Genomic DNA, 18,181 nt, shown 5'->3' with positions numbered 1-18,181 from the left:
CTCCATGACACATACAGCACCGGATGTCACAGGAAGGCCAAAAAGATCATCAAGGACAACAACCAACTGAGCCTGTTCACACCGCTACTATCCAGAAGGCTTTGTCAGTACAGGTGCATCAAAGCTGGGACCAAGAGACTGAAAAACAGCTTCTATCTCATGGCCATCAGACTGCTGAACAGCAATCACTAACTCAGAGAGGCTGCTGCCTACATTGAGACCCAATCACTGGCCACTTTAATAAATTGATCACTAGTCACTTTAAACAATGGCACTTTAAATAATGCTTCTTTAATCATGTGTACATATCTTACATTACTTCCTATCATATGTATATACTGTATTTTATACCATCTACCTCACCTTGCCTATGACATCACTCATCCATATATTTATATGTACATATTCTCATTCACCCTTTTAGATTTGTGTGTATTGGGTATTTGTTGGGGAATTGTTAGATTACTTGTTAAATATTACTGCACAGTCAGAACTAGAAGCACAAGCATTTCGCTACACTCACATTAACATCTGCAAATCATGTGTATGTGACCAACAACCAAATCAAATGTATTTATATAGCCCTTCGTACATCAGCTGATATCTCAAAGTGCTGTACAGAAACCAAGGTGGTCCTAGGACTCAGGTCCTCCGAGAGAGAGAAAGAAAGAGAGAAGGAGAGAATTAGAGAACGCACACTTAGATTCACACAGGACACCGAATAGGACAGGAGAAGTACTCCAGATATAACAAACTGACCCTAGCCCCCCGACACAAACTACTGCAGCATAAATACTGGAGGCTGAGACAGGAGGGGTCAGGAGACACTGTGGCCCCATCCGAGGACACCCCCGGACAGGGCCAAACAGGAAGGATATAACCCCACCCACTTTGCCAAAGCACAGCCCCCACACCACTAGAGGGATATCTTCAACCACCAACTTACCATCCTGAGACAAGGCTGAGTATAGCTCACAAAGATCTCCGCCATGGCACAACCCAAGGGGGGGCGCCAACCCAGACAGGATGACCACATCAGTGAATCAACCCACTCAGGTGACGCACCCCTTCCAGGGATGGCATGAGAGAGCCCCAGTAAGCCAGTGACTCAGCCCCTGTAATAGGGTTAGAGGCAGAGAATCCCAGTGGAAAGAGGGGAACACCTTCCCACTCCTGGGCCAGACTACACTCAATCATATGACCCACTGAAGAGATGAGTCTTCAGTAAAGACTTAAAGGTTGAGACCGAGTTTGCGTCTCTGACATGGGTAGGCAGACCGTTCCATAAAAATGGAGCTCTATAGGAGAAAGCCCTGCCTCCAGCTGTTTGCTTAGAAATTCTATGGACAATTAGGAGGCCTGCGTCTTGTGACCGTAGCGTACGTGTAGGTATGTACGGCATGACCAAATCAGAGAGATAGGTAGGAGCAAGTCCATGTAATGCTTTGTAGGTTAGCAGTAAAACCTTGAAATCAGCCCTTGCTTTGACAGGAAGCCAGTGTAGAGAGGCTAGCACTGGAGTAATATGATCAAATCTTTTGGTGATTTGGCTGGGAGGCCCCCAAACAGCGCTTTGCCGTAGTTGATCCTAGAGAAGATTAAAGCCGTTGATGAGTGAGAGGATTTGATTAATCTGGCCCGGGAGCACAGGTAGGCGTGTTTTGCACCAGGAAAGTTGATTGCATTTGTTTTGGAAACTGGGCTGCCTCCTGGGTGTGAGCCATGTGCCCCGGTCAAAGCCCACGGTGAAACAAAAGTGACATAATTAGCATGTGGAGTAATGAGTAGGATTCTGTGTTTTCACATGTAAAAGTGATTGCTTTTGATATAAAAAAAAAAAAGCTTTATCTGCATTCCCAATGAAAACTAGTTTGAAAATTCAAACATATATTTTATGGAAAACAGATGTATGTTTCTGGATGACTGCCTTTTTTGCAGATTACTGTTCGGTTTAAGAACCTAACCTGCTTTTACCTCAGACCGGTGCCCCGCAGCTCAATATAATTCAATCCTCACAGTTTCTCTGCGCCTAGAGTAGCTCAATATAATCCAATCCTCACAGTTTCTCTGCGCCTAGAGTGACAGTATGACCCAGACGATGTTTATAAGATGGAAAAATTATGTTTTACATATTTGTTTTATGTGGGCTTCGAAGGACAGAGAAGGATCAAACTTGACTCCTTGGTTGGAGGTGACAGAGGACAGGTGAATGATCTGGCAGTTGATTGTAGGACAGGTGTTTCCAGCACTGATGACCTGCTTGGGTGTCCCAATAAGTATAGCCTCAGTCTTGCTACTGTTCAACTGGAGGAAGGTCTCTGTCATCCATGCCCTGATGTCCTCTTGGCAGCTGCTGAGTTTTGCCCGGGCAGAGAGGGTGTCCGGTTTGGTGTTAATGTAGACCTATCGTCAGCGTAGCAGTGGAAGATGATGTTATACATTAGTGGAAGTTGATAAAGCATATAAATGAAAAACAGGATATGCCCCAACACTGTGGGATGCCACATGTGACTGTAGACTCCTCCCATCTGGACTCGCCAATAGTGATGATACACATGTTGCTTCCTACCTTTTTATTTTACCTTTATTTTACTAGGCAAGTCAGTTAAGAACTAATTCTTATTTTCAATGACAGCCTAGGAACAGTGGGTTAACTGCCTGTTCAGGGGCAGAACAACAGATTTGTACCTTGTCAGCTCAGGGATTTGAACTTGCAACCTTTTGATTACTAGTCCAACACTCTAACCACTAGGCTACCCAACGCTCTAACCACTAGGCTACCTTATTAGAACAATTAAACGCAAAAACATTTCACAGCATATATTGTTCTCACATATTTGCATTATTTAACAACATAAATCATAAGAATTTGTGGTTTTGAGTGGATTATTCCTTTAAGTGAAATCTTCACCCACCAGGGGCACTGGGCCATGCAAAACAAACGCCACCTGTTATTTATTCCACTCTTTGCTTAAAGGTACAATATGCAAAAATCACTTCATCATTTCCTGATTGCTACATTTCTAGTTCCCCTAATTTCAGTTTATGTGACAAAACAAGCAATGCATAGTGTAGAGAATCATTGTACCATCTTAACCACTGTGAAATAACTTTTCAATAACCAAAAAGATATGAAGATATGTATTTTCAGCTGTTTGAATTTGGTGTACAAAACCAAATGTAAAAGATAAAAACAAAACTTAAGAGATGGAATTATAGGAATAGCACACGTAGAGCAGATATACTGCTTCTTAGACTTGCTTTCACTGAGAATGACAGTACTGTCCCTGAAAAGTTACATATTGTATTAAAATTCATCTTTAATTAAATAGTTCACATTCATGGTTCTTTGGCACATGAAACAGAGTACAAGGAGTGGAATGTTACAGAGACTGGCGACCAGGCTAAATGATCATATCTAACAGTATGAATCTATATTGTAGTGTTATTCTTATAAGACTACAATCTGGGATTTTTTTTGTCAGATGAGGCTCCTGCCCTCTGGTGGAAAAATAATGTTAGGTACAGAATAAAAGATAGTTGGGAATAGGAACTCAGGGCCACCTTCAATTGCCAACCAGTGCAGAAAGAAATGCCATGAATAGAGCCAACATGATTTCTTGGTCTTTTTGTCAAACAAGCATATATTGTTCTACATTGATACTTCTATCAGAACATTCCAAAACGTTGTGTCTTGCTGAACGCACCACTGGTTACACTAAAATATTTGCCCAATTCAAGGATAAGCTCTCCTCTGCCCAGAGGTGACCTCAAATCAAATCCAATTTTATTTGTCACATACACATGGTTAGCAGATGTTAATGCGAGTGTAGCGAAATGCTTGTGCTTCTAGTTCCGACAATGCAATGATAACCAACAAGTAATCTAACTAACAATTCCAAAACTACTGTCTTATACACAGTGTAAGGGGATAAAGAATATGTACATAAGGATATATGAATGAGTGATGGTACAGAGCAGCATACAGTAGATGGTATCGAGTACAGTATATACATATGAGATGAGTATGTAGACAAAGTAAACAAAGTGGCATAGTTAAAAAAAAAAAAAAGTTAAAGTGGCTAGTGATACATGTATTACATAAGGATGCAGTCGATGATGTAGAGTACAGTATATACGTATGCATATGAGATGAATAATGTAGGGTAAGTAACATTATATAAGGTAGCATTGTTTAAAGTGGCTAGTGATATATTTACATCATTTCCCATCAATTCCCATTATTAAAGTGGCTGGAGTTGGGTCAGTGTCAATGACAGTGTGTTGGCAGCAGCCACTCAATGTTAGTGGTGGCTGTTTAACAGTCTGATGGCCTTGAGATAGAAGCTGTTTTTCAGTCTCTCTGTCCCATCTTTGATGCACCTGTACTGACCTCGCCTTCTGGATGATAACGGGGTGAACAGGCAGTGGTTCGGGTGGTTGATGTCCTTGATGATCTTTATGGCCTTCCTGTAACATCGGGTGGTGTAGGTGTCCTGGAGGGCAGGTAGTTTGCCCCCGGTGATGCGTTGTGCAGACCTCACTACCCTCTGGAGAGCCTTACGGTTGAGGGCGGAGCAGTTGCCGTACCAGGCGGTGATACAGCCCGCCAGGATGCTCTCGATTGTGCATCTGTAGAAGTTTGTGAGTGCTTTTGGTGACAAGCCGAATTTCCTCAATCACCAAGAATCAAACAATTAAGATGATTTTGGACCATTGTGTTTCCTCTGAACCATGTTTAGTTGCCAGATGGTCTCAAATGTTGCAGATATAAATTAGATCACTAGAGCCGACATAATTCCTTATTGTACATGTTAGAGAGGCATGTTTGTTCTACATTACATTTTTCTATCTGAACGTTCCAAAACATTCCTCCAGGTGATTGACATGACCTAACACACAACGTGACCGGAGCAATGACCCTAATTGCCAATCACAACATGGATGACATCGATTTTACAGCGCTTCTTGTTTACACATTTTGTCTGAGTTGTTGAAACAAAGATATTTTCACAGTCCCTCCGTTTCAATAAAAAAATACCAGGGAGAAATAATTACTAATATGGATGAGCCACATGTAAATGAGAACGATGGGAGGTCACATTAAATAGTAACTCCTCACTTACTCTGCCATAGAAAGCTTTATAGTTTTATATTTAAAAATATATATATTTGTAAATCAACATTTCATGTTGATATGACCTTTCAATGATAAGTAAATAAATCCCGAGCAGTGGTTTTATAAAATGTTTTAATAAAAAGTAACACCCCCTTTCATCCTTGTCTCCCTCCCGCGGTCCAGCTGGGTTTTTATCGCGTCCCCAACAAGCGCGCTCTCTTTTTGACGATCCACAACCTTCTGCCACGTGGAAGAACATCAAGACGCTGCGGGAAAGCGTTTCGAAAATGTACGGAGGTTTCAATTGTACTTTTTCCTCAGTGCATCAAAATGCTTTTATGTTTGTAATGATTGCAAGGAAAACGTATCTTTAAGTTAATTAGCTGTTTAACTAGTAATCTTTATGGGTTAGCAAGAAGACCGCTAGGTTCGTGTTGGCTAGGTAATTAGCGCCATAGGAAGCCACTTTGGTGTTAACTTTTAACGAACTGAAACGTTTAGTTATCAAAACTTGTTACATATAACCATTCATATTGTAATTTTTGGTGCAATTTGGGACATTTGACAGATTATTTATAAATCTACATAATGCTATCTAGCTAACATTATCTAGTCAACATGACGAGCATGAGACTAATTTGCTTGTTCAGCCAGTTATTAACTAGGGTAACATTAGCTTGCCAACGAGCTACATATTGTACATGACTGGCAATTTAAAAAAAAATAACAATAGTCAGTTATTTGGATAATTAACTTTTAAATGTTATCTAGCTCTCAACATTACTGAACTTTGTTAGAAATGCTTATCTAGCTAGTTAATGTTGTCTTTACATTTCGAAATCAATGGCTGCACGTGTTGGGTAAACTTGGTGAGTTAATGACCGCAGACAAATGGCGTGACAAGTAGTTATAAACTAGCGTTACTTCGTTGCGGCCTAGATGGGAGATGATTTACTGATATCACTGACTATTCATCTTCCGAGGCTCATTTTGTCATTGTACAGTATTGGAAAAAAATAAGTACTTTCTGGTGGCTGTGTAACAACCTAGCTAGCTAATTTCTTGCAATGTCATTATGTGCTTTGATTCTACTTTCCCAACAAAGTACACTAATGTTGGCTAGTTAGTCAGTGGTCACACTTGTTTTAATTGATAATACTATAGTAGCGCTAGTTAACTAGAGAACCTCCGAAACGTGTTCTGAAACATTGACTACTAAAGATGTGATTAAATTATACATTGAGTGTCTGAGTGCGCTCCGGGCGTCTGTAAATTCAGAGGTTTGGCTCCCGGAGCGTTCAGAGCGACGGTTCAGAGAGACTGGTTTAGAGCGACTTGTTCAGAGCGATTCGCTCTAGGACGGTTCAGAGAGACTGGTTTAGAGCGACTTGTTCAGAGCGATTCGCTCTAGGACCGTTCAGAGAGACTGGTTTAGAGCGACTTGTTCAGAGCGATTCGCTCTAGGACCGTTCAGAGAGACTGGTTCAGAGCGCACACTGGATGAGGGATTGATCCGAGCGTTCGGACCTCACAACTGCAGTCAAGAAAGTTAACTGGCTAAAGTTAGCTAGCTTGCTAAGCTACTTCCAGACACAATTGAGAGAAACCTTCACTCTGACCATTTTACACGCCCTAGCAGAGCTGGGTAGGCTGTTTTTATCGGAGTTCTGTGAAATTTAATTTACCAACGCATCCTAAAATGTAGCAAGCTAGGTAATGGATAACCAGGTGCAGTTAATTGACTTTTGGCTTTTCTTGATTTCAGAACCACATTTGTAGATCATGGACAACTGGGATGAGGTAAATTACTGTAAACAGGTCATTTGAGCTGTAATGCTTTACATATTAGTGGAGTCATTTGTGAACCAAAGCTTACATTTCACACCAAGTAGTGACAATATATGTGTAATATTGGCTTAAATCAGCATATGCAACATTCATTTTTTTTAAAAACATTTTTTATTTTACTTTGCAGGTTACCACAAGTAATGGTAGGTTCATGTAATTTGTATGTGGACTAGCTGGATTCCCTTGGCAAAATGGGCATGTTTTCTGTAATAGCCAAATCAAATTTTATTTGTCACATACACATGGTTAGCAGATGTTAATGCAAGTGTAGCGAAATGCTTGTGCTTCTAGTTCCGACAATGCAGTAATAACCAACAAGTAATATAACTAACGATTCCAAAACTACTGTCTTATACACAGTGTAAGGGGATAAAGAATATGTACAAAAAGATGGGGCGGCAGGGTTTGAGCATTGGACTAGTAACCGGAAGGTTGCGAGTTCAAACCCCCGAGCTGACAAGGTACAAATCTGTCGTTCTGCCCCTGAACAGGCAGTTAACCCACTGTTCCTAGGCCGTCATTGAAAATAAGAATTTGTTCTTAACTGACTTGCCTGGTTAAATAAAGGTAAAATAAAAATTAAAGATATATGAATGAGTGATGGTACAGAGCAGCATAGGCAAGATACAGTAGATGCTATCGAGTACAGTATATACATATGAGATGAGCATGTAAACAAAGTGGCTAGTGATACATGTATTACATAAGGATGCAGTCGATGATATAGAGTACAGTATATACGTATGAATAATGTAGGGTATGTAAACATTATATTAGGTAGCATTGTTTAAAGTGGCTAGTGATATATTGATTTTTCACGGGTGTTGGGAAAGCCTTTAAACAAAATAATCACAGGATGTAACAAAGGCTTAATGGCTGAGCTTGCATGTGTTTTTGTAGAAAGTGGAATGAGCTCGTGGACCAGTGGTGGCCAAAGTTCCAGTTTTGGGAGACCGACTGGTAGGATTGTGCCTTTTTATATCCATTAGGTAACTTGCAAGAATTGAAACAATGTTAAGATTTGTGATCTCTTCAGATAAAGTCAGCTCCTGGAACAGTGGAGGTGGTGGCTTTGGTGGTGGCAGAGGCAAGTTATTTAAAATAAATGGTTCTTATCACTGGTCTGAGTTATTACTCTACTGACTTGAAATTCTTGCAATTTTTACTTACAGGCCGAGGGTCCAGGGGAGGTGGTGGAGACTTCAAGAGTTTCTCTTCAGGTGCATAGTCTCAGAATTATTTTAAATACTTTATATTTGATGTAATTATTGCTGTGTAAAATTGAGTATTTACTCAAGATATATATATAATATATATATATTATTATTATTATTTATTATTATATTATTATTATATTATTATTATTTACTCAAGATGTATGCCTAAGGCATCTTGGAAATAATTATTTTACAGGTAATTATTATTTTTGAAGTATATTGCCCTTTGTCAACAGGAGCTGGTGAGAATGGGAATGAAGGTAAGTGACTGACTTGTTAACTTATATTGCAGCTCAAGACTGCAGTTGAGCAAATTGTCACACTGTGATCAATTCATGTGGATGGTACTAAAATAGAATAGAGGCATAATACTGTTCAAGGTATTTGATACGTTTCAGAGTTCCAAAATGTATTATGCTGGTGCCGCAAGCATTTTGAGGGTCTTCAAATGTCTTCGGCATGACTTTATTAAATCATACCTCGAATTGTATTAACATTGCTCTTCTTTGAATTGGATCTGTTCTGTACAGATAAAGACAGCTCCTGGAACAGTGATGGAGGCTTCAGGGGAAGAGGCAGAGGTGAGACTTGTGGTTCCTTCTGAAATAAACAAATTAGAAAAAAATAATATTTTCTGGACAATTAACTTTCTGGAACGATGGGTAATTGCATGACTCTTAATTGTGATTTTTGTGTCCCTAAATGCTTCAAATTGTTGTCTCAACAGGGGGCGGCAGAGGATCAAGGGGAGGAGGCATCCGAAATGGTAAGAGCTATTCTTATCCTCTAGTTCTCATGCCCCACATTGTAATTTTTCTTGATGAGCATTCTTAATAAACATTATGCCCCTGATTTTGAAGTGTTTCTTGAATATGGTCTTATCCGTCTAGCTGTTGGATGTAATGTTTTACACATGGGTTTTGTGAAATCTACTTTGACAGGGGATGATGGCAATGATGGTGGTATGTTGATTTTCATATTCTCTAAATGCAAGAAAGTGTAGTTATTGTTGGCTCAGTTTGAACGCTCTCGTTGTCCTCCCAAGTGTTTCTGCATGTCTTTTTGCATTCAAATAAATTTAACATGCTCTTGTCCGATATCAGTGATTAAAAAGGTCAGGTAGATTATCAGTTAAAAGCGTTGGGCCAGTTAAAGGTTGCTGGTTCAAATCCCAGAGCCGACCAGGGGGGGAAAAAATCTATGTACCCTTGAGCAAGGCACTTAAACCTAATTGCTCTGAATACGTGTCTGCTAAAATATGTAATGTTAACATTTTTGTGGATGGTGGTCTAGACTAAGTTCTAGTTCTCATTATTGAAATGGTGGTACGCTAATGAAATGTATCATGCTGTTTTTTATGGCTCTTTTTTTGATCAAATCTTTCACTTTTCAGGGTTTGGAGGTAGCCAGGGAGGCAGAGGTGGCAGGGGAGGCTTCCGGTCAGGTAAATCAGCACCTCACTTAAGGAAATTCTAAAGTATTCCTTAAAATATATGATTTCTATCATAAAAATCTAGCCTCAGTCTTTTACCAGTGAGTATCATTCAAAGATGCCTAGTTGATGGCAATGCAAAAATATTTTCAGACCTGCCAACCTGTGTGCATTTGGCGTACCATGCACGCAATTTGAGGTGCAAGTATGCTGGTGTGAGAAACAGCCATATAATGGGCTTCTAGTTGGTACATTGTAGGATTTTGCCAATTTAATTTAGGATCAAACCAGATTTATTTGTTGGCTGCATTGTTTGATATTATTGAAGACTCGGTTTCAGGAAATGGCAGCTGCAGGGGGGAAAACTGCTTCAACTTCCTGAGAAAGATTACTCTGGGATTCCCCTCCTACCCAACCTTATCCCCTGTTTGTACATTTAAACTTGTTTCTAGTTGGCTACTGAAGAGCAGCCAAGTTAACTGTATTACCTACCATTCCTTCTGAGGCAGCCTTTTACCAACATTAGGCAAAAAGTGTATTTGCCTATGATTTGAGCAGTGTGGGGGTGTTGCTGACATGGCACTCCAAAAATATTCAGGGTTGTCATGTCTTTATTTTCTTCATACTTTAAATCAGTTGAAATGCTTGAGGGAAAGTTGTTGCTAACTATGGTTTGTTTCAGGTGGTGGTGATGGAGGAGGATTTGGCGGAGGAGGTAATTTTGGGGCCCTATACATTTATATTTTCCCCAATTTCTGTTCTCAGTTTTCCCCTTCAGTTCTCTCACTCAAACTACTAAATTTGATCTAAGGCCTAAACCACATCAGGATGTCTAGGACAAATTTGATGTTTATTTTTGGGTATAATTACCCTTCAATTCCAGTGTGCACTTAGCAAGAGGAACTGTTTTTGTAATGCACATATAGAGTTTGCCAAATAAAAACTCACTGGCTTGATTAAAATCATATGCCAGGTAAGCAAAGGCTACTTTGTAGTTAAGAAAGCCTTTCCATCTACCAGAAGACTTTTCATTAGCATCGATACAAATTACTTATTAATAATAATAATAATTCATTAGCATCACTAACGGCTACGCGGTGATAGATGTGTGCACCGCACAGACGGGGAATTCTTGTTGCTTCTTCAGAAAGTTGCAGGAAATGCAAATCACTGACTCATTCTGTTCATTTCCTCTAACTTTAGCAAACACATTTTTAATACATTTTATACTGAACAAATATTATGTAACATAACAATTTCAATGATTTTACAGAGTTAGTTCTTAAGGAAATTAATTTGGGCCTAACCTATGGATTTCACATGGGGCATCGGCCCACCCACTTGGGACCCAGAACAAGCCACTGGGGCGCCAGGTCCAGCAATCAAATAGTTTGTCCACCTAAGGGCTTCATTACAGAAATGTCATCACAGTCCGCATGGTGATGTGCAGGTCCTGGGCTGGCATGGTTTCACTTGGTCTGCGGTTGTGAGGCTGGTTGGACGTACTGCCATATTCTCTAAAATGATGGAGATGGCATATGGTGGAGAAATGAACATTTCATTATTTGTCAACAGTTCTGGTGGACATAACTGCAGTCAGTATGCCAATTGCACACTCCCTCAACTTGAGACATCTGTGGCATTGTGTTGTGACAACACATTTTAGTCTTTTTATTGTCCCCAGCACAATATGCACCTGTGTAATGATTATGCTGTTTAATCAGCTGGTTGATCATCCATCTGACAGGTGTGGCATATTTTGGCAGAGGGAGAAATGCTCACAAAGGGATGTAAACCAGTTTGTGCATAATTTGAGAAATTATTTTGTGCATATGGAACATTTCTGAATTTTCAGCTCATTAAACATGGGGCCAACACATTACATGTTGGGTTTATTTTTGTTCGGTGTAGTTCATTACATTAAGGTCATTACTTTGTTTCATATTGTTGCGTTCTGTTTTGGTCTGGATTCTATTATTCCATCAGTTATTTTTGCATTGATTTTTAGAGCCATATTAATTGGCCTTGCATTTACGAGATTGATTCACAGCAAGCCTTATTGTGAAACTTCCCATGTCTTATTCCAGGTTATCGTGGACGAGATGAAGAAGTTTTCTCTAAAGGTTCCATGTTTTCATTTTTTACTAATTAATTTCCTTGACTTGATGTTGAATACGTTTACATTTGAAAATGTCTTATGTGAGATTTTCGCCTATTTAGGCTCAACCATGGATGGGGATGGTGGTGGAGATGGTGGCAATCCAGGTTTGTATGTTATACACGTGTTTTGTTTGACTATGTATACCAGTGATCATCAACTAGATTCAGCTGGGGGGCTAATAAAACCAGGCCTGCGCCCCCCCCAGTTTAGGACCCCTGATGTATCAGAAGACTAAAACTTCCATGTTTTTCTAAACAATACTTAAAGGGAACCATTGCATATTGTTTTTGTTCCATGTAACTTATTCATGTAATTAAACATCCTCTGAGTGGTACTACAACTACTTGGGTTTTGTTTCAACATCGACGACAAGAAGGCTGCTGCTCTTCTCTTAACAACATTCAGTTGTAGAAAGTTGCATCCGAGATGTTCTTTCAGTGGATTCTATAATTAAATACTTCAGACGGTTATCACGTTCTCATAACTTCACTCTACCACCAGGTCCCCCAAAGGTGACCTATGTGCCCGAAGCCCTCTGTGAGAAGGAGTCGTCTATTTTTGCTCATTATGAGTCGGGCATCAACTTTGATAAGTACGATGACATCTTGGTCGATGTCAGCGGCAGCAATCCGCCAAAGGCAATCATGGTGAGTGCCTTACTGGTGGCTGTGTTCTTAGTGTTAATGGGTTATTTTATTAATCTCCTTACCTTCACAACTGAATGGACTTCCACAATATTGGTTGCTTTGTTGGAAAGAACAAGGAAACGGTTAAGATGTTGGGATGGCCCCAGAGTTGCACTTGCAACATAAATGCTGGATTGTCAAATAAATAAACGGATCGATTGTTGTATACTGGTTGTTGTATTGGTAAATTGCAATGTTGCTGTGATTTTGAGACTGACTAACCTATTATCCTCAGGGTTTTGAAGAGGCTGCCCTGTGTGAATCTCTGAACAGGAACGTCAGTAAGTCTGGCTATAAGAAGCCCACCCCAGTACAGAAGCATGGCATTCCCATCATCGCTGCTGGCCGGGACCTCATGGCCTGTGCCCAGACTGGATCTGGGAAAACGGTAAGTTGCCCCTGTAGAACTGAAATTCCCTATTTAGCAAGCAGTCTTAAGCGCCTTTTTCTTGTAGTTCAAATACTCATGTGAAATGGAGCTCTGGTTGTATGCCCTCTCCGTCACCCAGGTTAACCTATTCTGGTATAAATCTACAGCGCTTGTATTGGCCGCCATGTGTAAGCAAGACCTGCTAACATGCACACATTTTGTGTACCAACTACTCGGTTCTCTGTCCATGTACGAGATCAGAGTTAAAATTATGCAGAAGTTAATAGGGCCTGAATAAAAACAATAATAATAATAAACAAATCTACTGAGTATATCTAACATCCTGACTCGAGCTGCAACAGACATGTACAGAGTTTGTCAACGGACAAGGAGATGAATACATCATTATTCGACGTAGCTGCATCGTGTCTGCCCCTCCTGTTTGTTGTGATGCTGAGTTTGCCGACTGTCAGCTGTCTGTAAAAACATGAACAAATCCCTTTTTCGACTATGTTGTGGGAAAGTAAACACTAATTGTTTCAAGCGAACATAAGATGGACTTTCAGTGGGCTTTAAAGTGTCAGCAGTTCACTCGCATTTGCTAGTGAAAGAAATAAAATGCACAAATGCGATCAGTTATTTTTTTAGTGCATGTGATATACATTTAATTCTGGGTCCCATTAGTTTTATTTTCCACTTAATGTTACGAGGATCACGCAACCTGAGACTAATTATGATCAATGTCACAAAAAGCATGACCCAAGTATAATTAAATATAAACGTTTTGGCATTAACTTCTCTGGGATATGTGGGATGGTAGCGTCCCACCTCGACAACAGCCAGTGAAATTGCAGGGCACCAAATTTAAAACAGAAATCCCATAATTAAAATTCCTCAAACTATTTTACACCATTTTAAAGAAACTTCTTGTAAATCCAGCCACAGTACGATTTCAAATAGGCTTTACGGCGAAAGCACATCAAACGATTGTTAGGTCAGCACCTAGTCACAGAAAACCATACAGCCATTTTCCAGCCAAGGAGAGGGTTCACAATCAGAAATAGCTATTAAATTAATCACTAACTGTTGATATTCATCAGATGGCACTCACAGGACTTGATGTTACACAATAAATGTGTTTTGTTCGATAAAGTTAATATATGTCCAAAAACCTCACATGAAATTGGTATGTTATGATCAGAAATGCATTGTCTCAAACAAACATCTGGTGAAAGTGCGGACAGCCACCTCAAATTACAGAAATACTCATAATAAACATTGATAAAAGATACAAGTGTTAAACATGGATATATAGAAACTTCTTAATGCAACCGCTGTGTCAGATTTCAAAATGGCTTTACGGCGAAAACACACCGTGCGATTTTTTTGGTCAGCGCTAATCACAAAATCCAGCCATTTTCCAAGGAGAGGTTGTCAGAAATAGCGTTATAAATATTCACATACCTTTGATCTTGATCTGAATGCACTCCCAGGAATCCCAGTTCTGCAATAAATGTTTGTTTTGTTCTTTAAAGTCCATTTATGTCCTAATACCTCCTTTTTGTTTGCGTGTTTAGCCCAGTAATTCAAATGCATAAATCGCAATCACTTGTTCAGACCTTGTCAAAAGTTATATTACAGTTCGTAGAAACATGTCAAACTATGTATAGAATCAATCTTTAGGATGTTATTAACATAAATCTTCAATGTTCCAACCGGAGAATTCCTTTTGTCTTTAGAAATGCAATGGAACGCAGCTATCTCTCACCGGAGCGCGCATGATCAGCTCATGGCACTCTGCAAGACACCTGGTTGAAACGGGGCTCTTTCTCTCCCCTTCACAGTTGAAGTCTGAAACAAGGTTCTAAAGACTGACATCTAGTGGAAGCCTTAGGAAGTGCAGTATGACCCCTTAGACACCTTATATTTGATAGGCAATGACTTGAAAAACTACAAACCTCGGATTTCCCACTTCCTGGTTGGATGTTTTTTCCTCTGGTTTTTGCCTGCCATGAGTTCCGTTATACTCAGACATTATTCAAACAGATTTAGAAACTTCAGAGTTTTATATCCAAATCTACTAATTATATGCATATTCTAGCTTTTGGGCCTGAGTAGCAGGTAGTTTACTCTGGGCACCTTTCTATCCAAGCTACTTAATACTGCCCCCAGTCCCAAATAGGTTAAATGGAGTCGGGAGTTTAGAAGACTGCACGATGAAGAATGAATGTCTGTTATTAGCAATAGAGGCAATGCTTCTAAAAATGCCTTTACATTAGATTTGCGAGTTGAATCTTCAATTTGCTGTGCGTGTCTGGTACTCTAAAAAGTTGGACAGGGTTGGTAGGTCTGGTAAGCCTGTGGGTAGACAAAGTATCTTAACGTTTGTCGTCCCCCAGGCTGCATTCCTACTGCCCATCCTGCAGCAGCTGATGGTGGACGGCGTGGCAGCTAGTCAGTTCAGCGAGATCCAGGAGCCAGAGGTTATTATAGTGGCCCCAACCAGGGAGCTGATCAACCAGATCTACATGGAAGCCAGGAAGTTTGCCCATGGGTATGAAGTTATGTTCACTGCATATTCGAAAGGCAGTATGTTCAACCCCTTTCACCCCACCTGCACTTTTCAATAGTAATGGTGGAAATGGCGCTGGATGCAATTAACTTTTTCCATAATAAGAACAAATTATAAGGTAAATTGTTGGGGGGGGGGGATCCAATGGACACTGATTCCGGATACTTTTCCCCTACTGTCTTTTGTAGAACTTGTGTGCGTCCAGTGGTAGTTTACGGTGGCATAAGCACCGGTTACACCATTCGCGAGATACTGAAGGGCTGCAATGTGCTCTGTGGGACTCCAGGAAGACTGATGGACATTATTGGAAGAGGAAAGGTAATCTGTGCTTCAATAACAAAACACTTTTTTTAATCAAACCTTGTAGTTGGCAGCCGGGTGAAGCTATCTGTGAACATAGTCCTTTTTAGCAAACGGATATACGGCCTCTTCTGTCTACTTCCCCAGATTGGCTTGAGCAAGCTGCGTTACCTGGTGCTGGACGAGGCTGACAGGATGCTGGACATGGGCTTTGAGCCTGCGATGCGCAAGCTGGTGGGGTCCCCAGGCATGCCAGCTAAAGAGCACCGCCAGACCCTTATGTTCAGCGCTACCTACCCCGAGGACATCCAAAAGTCTGTCTCCCACACTCCGCCACAGATAACTGAGATAAACAATGATTTTTAAAACAAATGTTTAAATATTTGTGCAGCTAATGTAAAGGATAATGCAGTAGAAACAAATCATTGCATGATTTCTAAATGGTAGTTGTGTGTTTTTAAATGAAATGGGTGGGCCCCTGATGCCTTGTTGTCCTGTGGTGTTAAGACTGGCTGCTGACTTCCTGAAGAAGGACTATCTGTTCCTTGCTGTGGGTGTGGTGGGTGGAGCCTGCAGTGATGTGGAGCAGGTCGTGGTTCAGGTGACCAAGTTCTCCAAAAGAGACCAACTACTGGAGGTCCTGAAGACTACAGGTACCCATCAGCACCTCGTTGTATGACTGTCGGGCACCTGTCATGCAAACGCTTCAACCACTTTCCAGTACATCAAATTGTCTTTTCATGTTGACGGGCATATTCTGCCTTCGCAGGGTCTGAACGCACAATGGTCTTTGTGGAAACCAAGAGGCAGGCTGACTTTATAGCAACGTTCCTGTGTCAGGAGAAGGTTAATACTACTAGTATTCACGGGTAAGGGACTGTCTTCAAGTGATTTACCCAATAGTCATTGCTATAGTTGGGCCCCAGATTACCTTATGTCTTGTTAGTCTTTGTCCAGTTGTATGACGTGTTGTGTTATCAGTGACCGTGAGCAGAGGGAGCGTGAACAGGCGCTCGGCGACTTCCGCTCAGGAAGGTGTCCTGTCCTGGTGGCCACCTCTGTTGCTGCCCGCGGACTGGACATCAAGGATGTCCAACACATAGTCAACTTTGACCTCCCCAACAACATTGATGAGTACGTCCACCGCATCGGGAGAACAGGTCGCTGTGGGAACACCGGGAGAGCTGTGTGTTTCTTTGACCCGCAGGCTGACAGCAACCTGGCACGCTCCCTGGTCAAAGTCCTGTCTGGGGTAAGTGATTTCACACTCTCTGGTCAAAAGCAACCTTTAAAGATGGATCAGCGCCACTGTCCGTCCCAACACCTTTGTTATTGTTTTGTGGATGAAAGTGTTTTAGATAAAATGAAGTATATATTCTGCTGTTCTAGTGTGCGTGCAATGTTGTCTGAGAGGGGACAATGTGTTTGCAGTTACTTTGTTGTAAAATCCTAAACGGTCGGGAAGTTTCACCGTTAAGGATTCCAGCTTTAAGGCCTGCTAGCAAGTAAGTCAAAGCTGACTTTGAAATAAAATAAAAATGTATTCTCACTGCAATTACTTTTCACAGGCCCAGCAGGAGGTGCCCAAATGGCTGGAGGAAGCTGCCTTCAGTGCTCATGGCACCACAGGGTTCAACCCAGGTGGCAGAACCTTTGCCTCTACTGATAGCAGGAAGGTATGGATCTGGAATAGGTTGAGTGCTGTTGTTTTCCATTGAACACGTTTAGTGGCTACATGTTTAGTGTTCTCGTTGACACATGGTTCATCTCTTGACCACAGGGTGGCTCTTTCCAGAGAGATGGGGCAAGTCATCTAGCTGCTGCCCTGAGCAGTGGCGCAGACGACGACGATTGGGAGTGATTATGCACATCTACATTTCTTTTAGTTTCTGTTTTCAAGTCATGTTTTGGTTTGATTTAACTTTTTCTTTTAGTGTTATTTTGTTTTAAAGAAAATAATTTTGCACTGCTTGATATTTCTGGAAATGTGCGTGGTCCTGGATATGGGAAAACCCATTAATGTCAACCACTGGTTAAAATCTGTGTGCTTGAGGTGAAACTTCACCAATGAATGTTCTAGCTATTATTAGTGCTACTGGTTCTTGTGGTTTGAATTGTGACGCATCACTTGGACTTATTATTTTCCTTTTTCAACCAAATGTTTTACCTCGTTGAAAATGTGCCATTTACACCCTAGTGTGTTTTGAACTGAACTATTGAGTAACGTGTCTGTCCCCAAATAATACCTGTAAAGCGTTGTATTTCTGTAAGGATTCTGCGTTTAGACCTAACTGTGGTTCTGTTAACCAGTCTGAGTTGACCCAAGTTTTGGATCGCTTGTTGTAACTGATGTACAAGAGTGCTTATGTTGTATAAAATATTCATGGCATTTTGTGCCAGGCAAAATTAGTCATTACATTTGATTTACATGATTAATTCATGCAGACATTTGAAATATGGATGAAGTCCCATTTTA

General features: G+C 40.7%; 1 protein-coding gene across 3 annotated transcripts; it reads left to right on the top strand.

Annotated features, from left to right (window-relative positions):
• Window positions 1–5,269: 5,269 nt before the first annotated feature.
• ddx4 (DEAD (Asp-Glu-Ala-Asp) box polypeptide 4) lies at window positions 5,270–18,123 on the top strand. Of its 3 annotated transcripts, none has more exons than XM_035775439.2 (24): window positions 5,270–5,408; window positions 6,885–6,919; window positions 7,095–7,110; window positions 7,868–7,927; window positions 8,004–8,054; window positions 8,140–8,187; window positions 8,421–8,444; window positions 8,715–8,765; window positions 8,912–8,950; window positions 9,126–9,146; window positions 9,578–9,628; window positions 10,299–10,331; window positions 11,704–11,739; window positions 11,837–11,881; window positions 12,279–12,424; window positions 12,699–12,851; window positions 15,233–15,387; window positions 15,594–15,723; window positions 15,853–16,019; window positions 16,213–16,358; window positions 16,475–16,574; window positions 16,687–16,957; window positions 17,274–17,381; window positions 17,486–18,123. In XM_035775439.2, the coding sequence occupies exons 2-24, from the start codon at window positions 6,902–6,904 to the stop codon at window positions 17,564–17,566; spliced, it is 1,950 nt and encodes a 649-aa protein (XP_035631332.1). In that variant the 5' UTR covers window positions 5,270–5,408; window positions 6,885–6,901; the 3' UTR covers window positions 17,567–18,123. The 3 variants fall into 3 exon arrangements, with proteins under 3 accessions (XP_035631332.1, XP_052381107.1, XP_035631333.1); XM_035775440.2 differs by lacking the exon at window positions 5,270–5,408 and adding an exon at window positions 5,529–5,561; XM_052525147.1 differs by lacking the exon at window positions 9,126–9,146.
• The last annotated feature ends 58 nt before the right edge of the window (window positions 18,124–18,181 follow it).

Source organism: Oncorhynchus keta, chromosome 9, assembly GCF_023373465.1.
Source record: "Oncorhynchus keta strain PuntledgeMale-10-30-2019 chromosome 9, Oket_V2, whole genome shotgun sequence".
Classification (NCBI taxonomy): Eukaryota; Metazoa; Chordata; class Actinopteri; order Salmoniformes; family Salmonidae; genus Oncorhynchus; species Oncorhynchus keta.
This window is presented reverse-complemented; position numbering and strand designations above follow the sequence as displayed.

Bases quoted from the DNA above. Each gene is read 5' to 3' on its own strand.
- ddx4 (XM_035775439.2), top strand. The intron at 11,882-12,278 runs GTTTGTATGTTA...CTCTACCACCAG, and splicing joins TGGAGATGGTGGCAATCCAG to GTCCCCCAAAGGTGACCTAT. The intron at 12,425-12,698 runs GTGAGTGCCTTA...TATTATCCTCAG, and splicing joins ATCCGCCAAAGGCAATCATG to GGTTTTGAAGAGGCTGCCCT.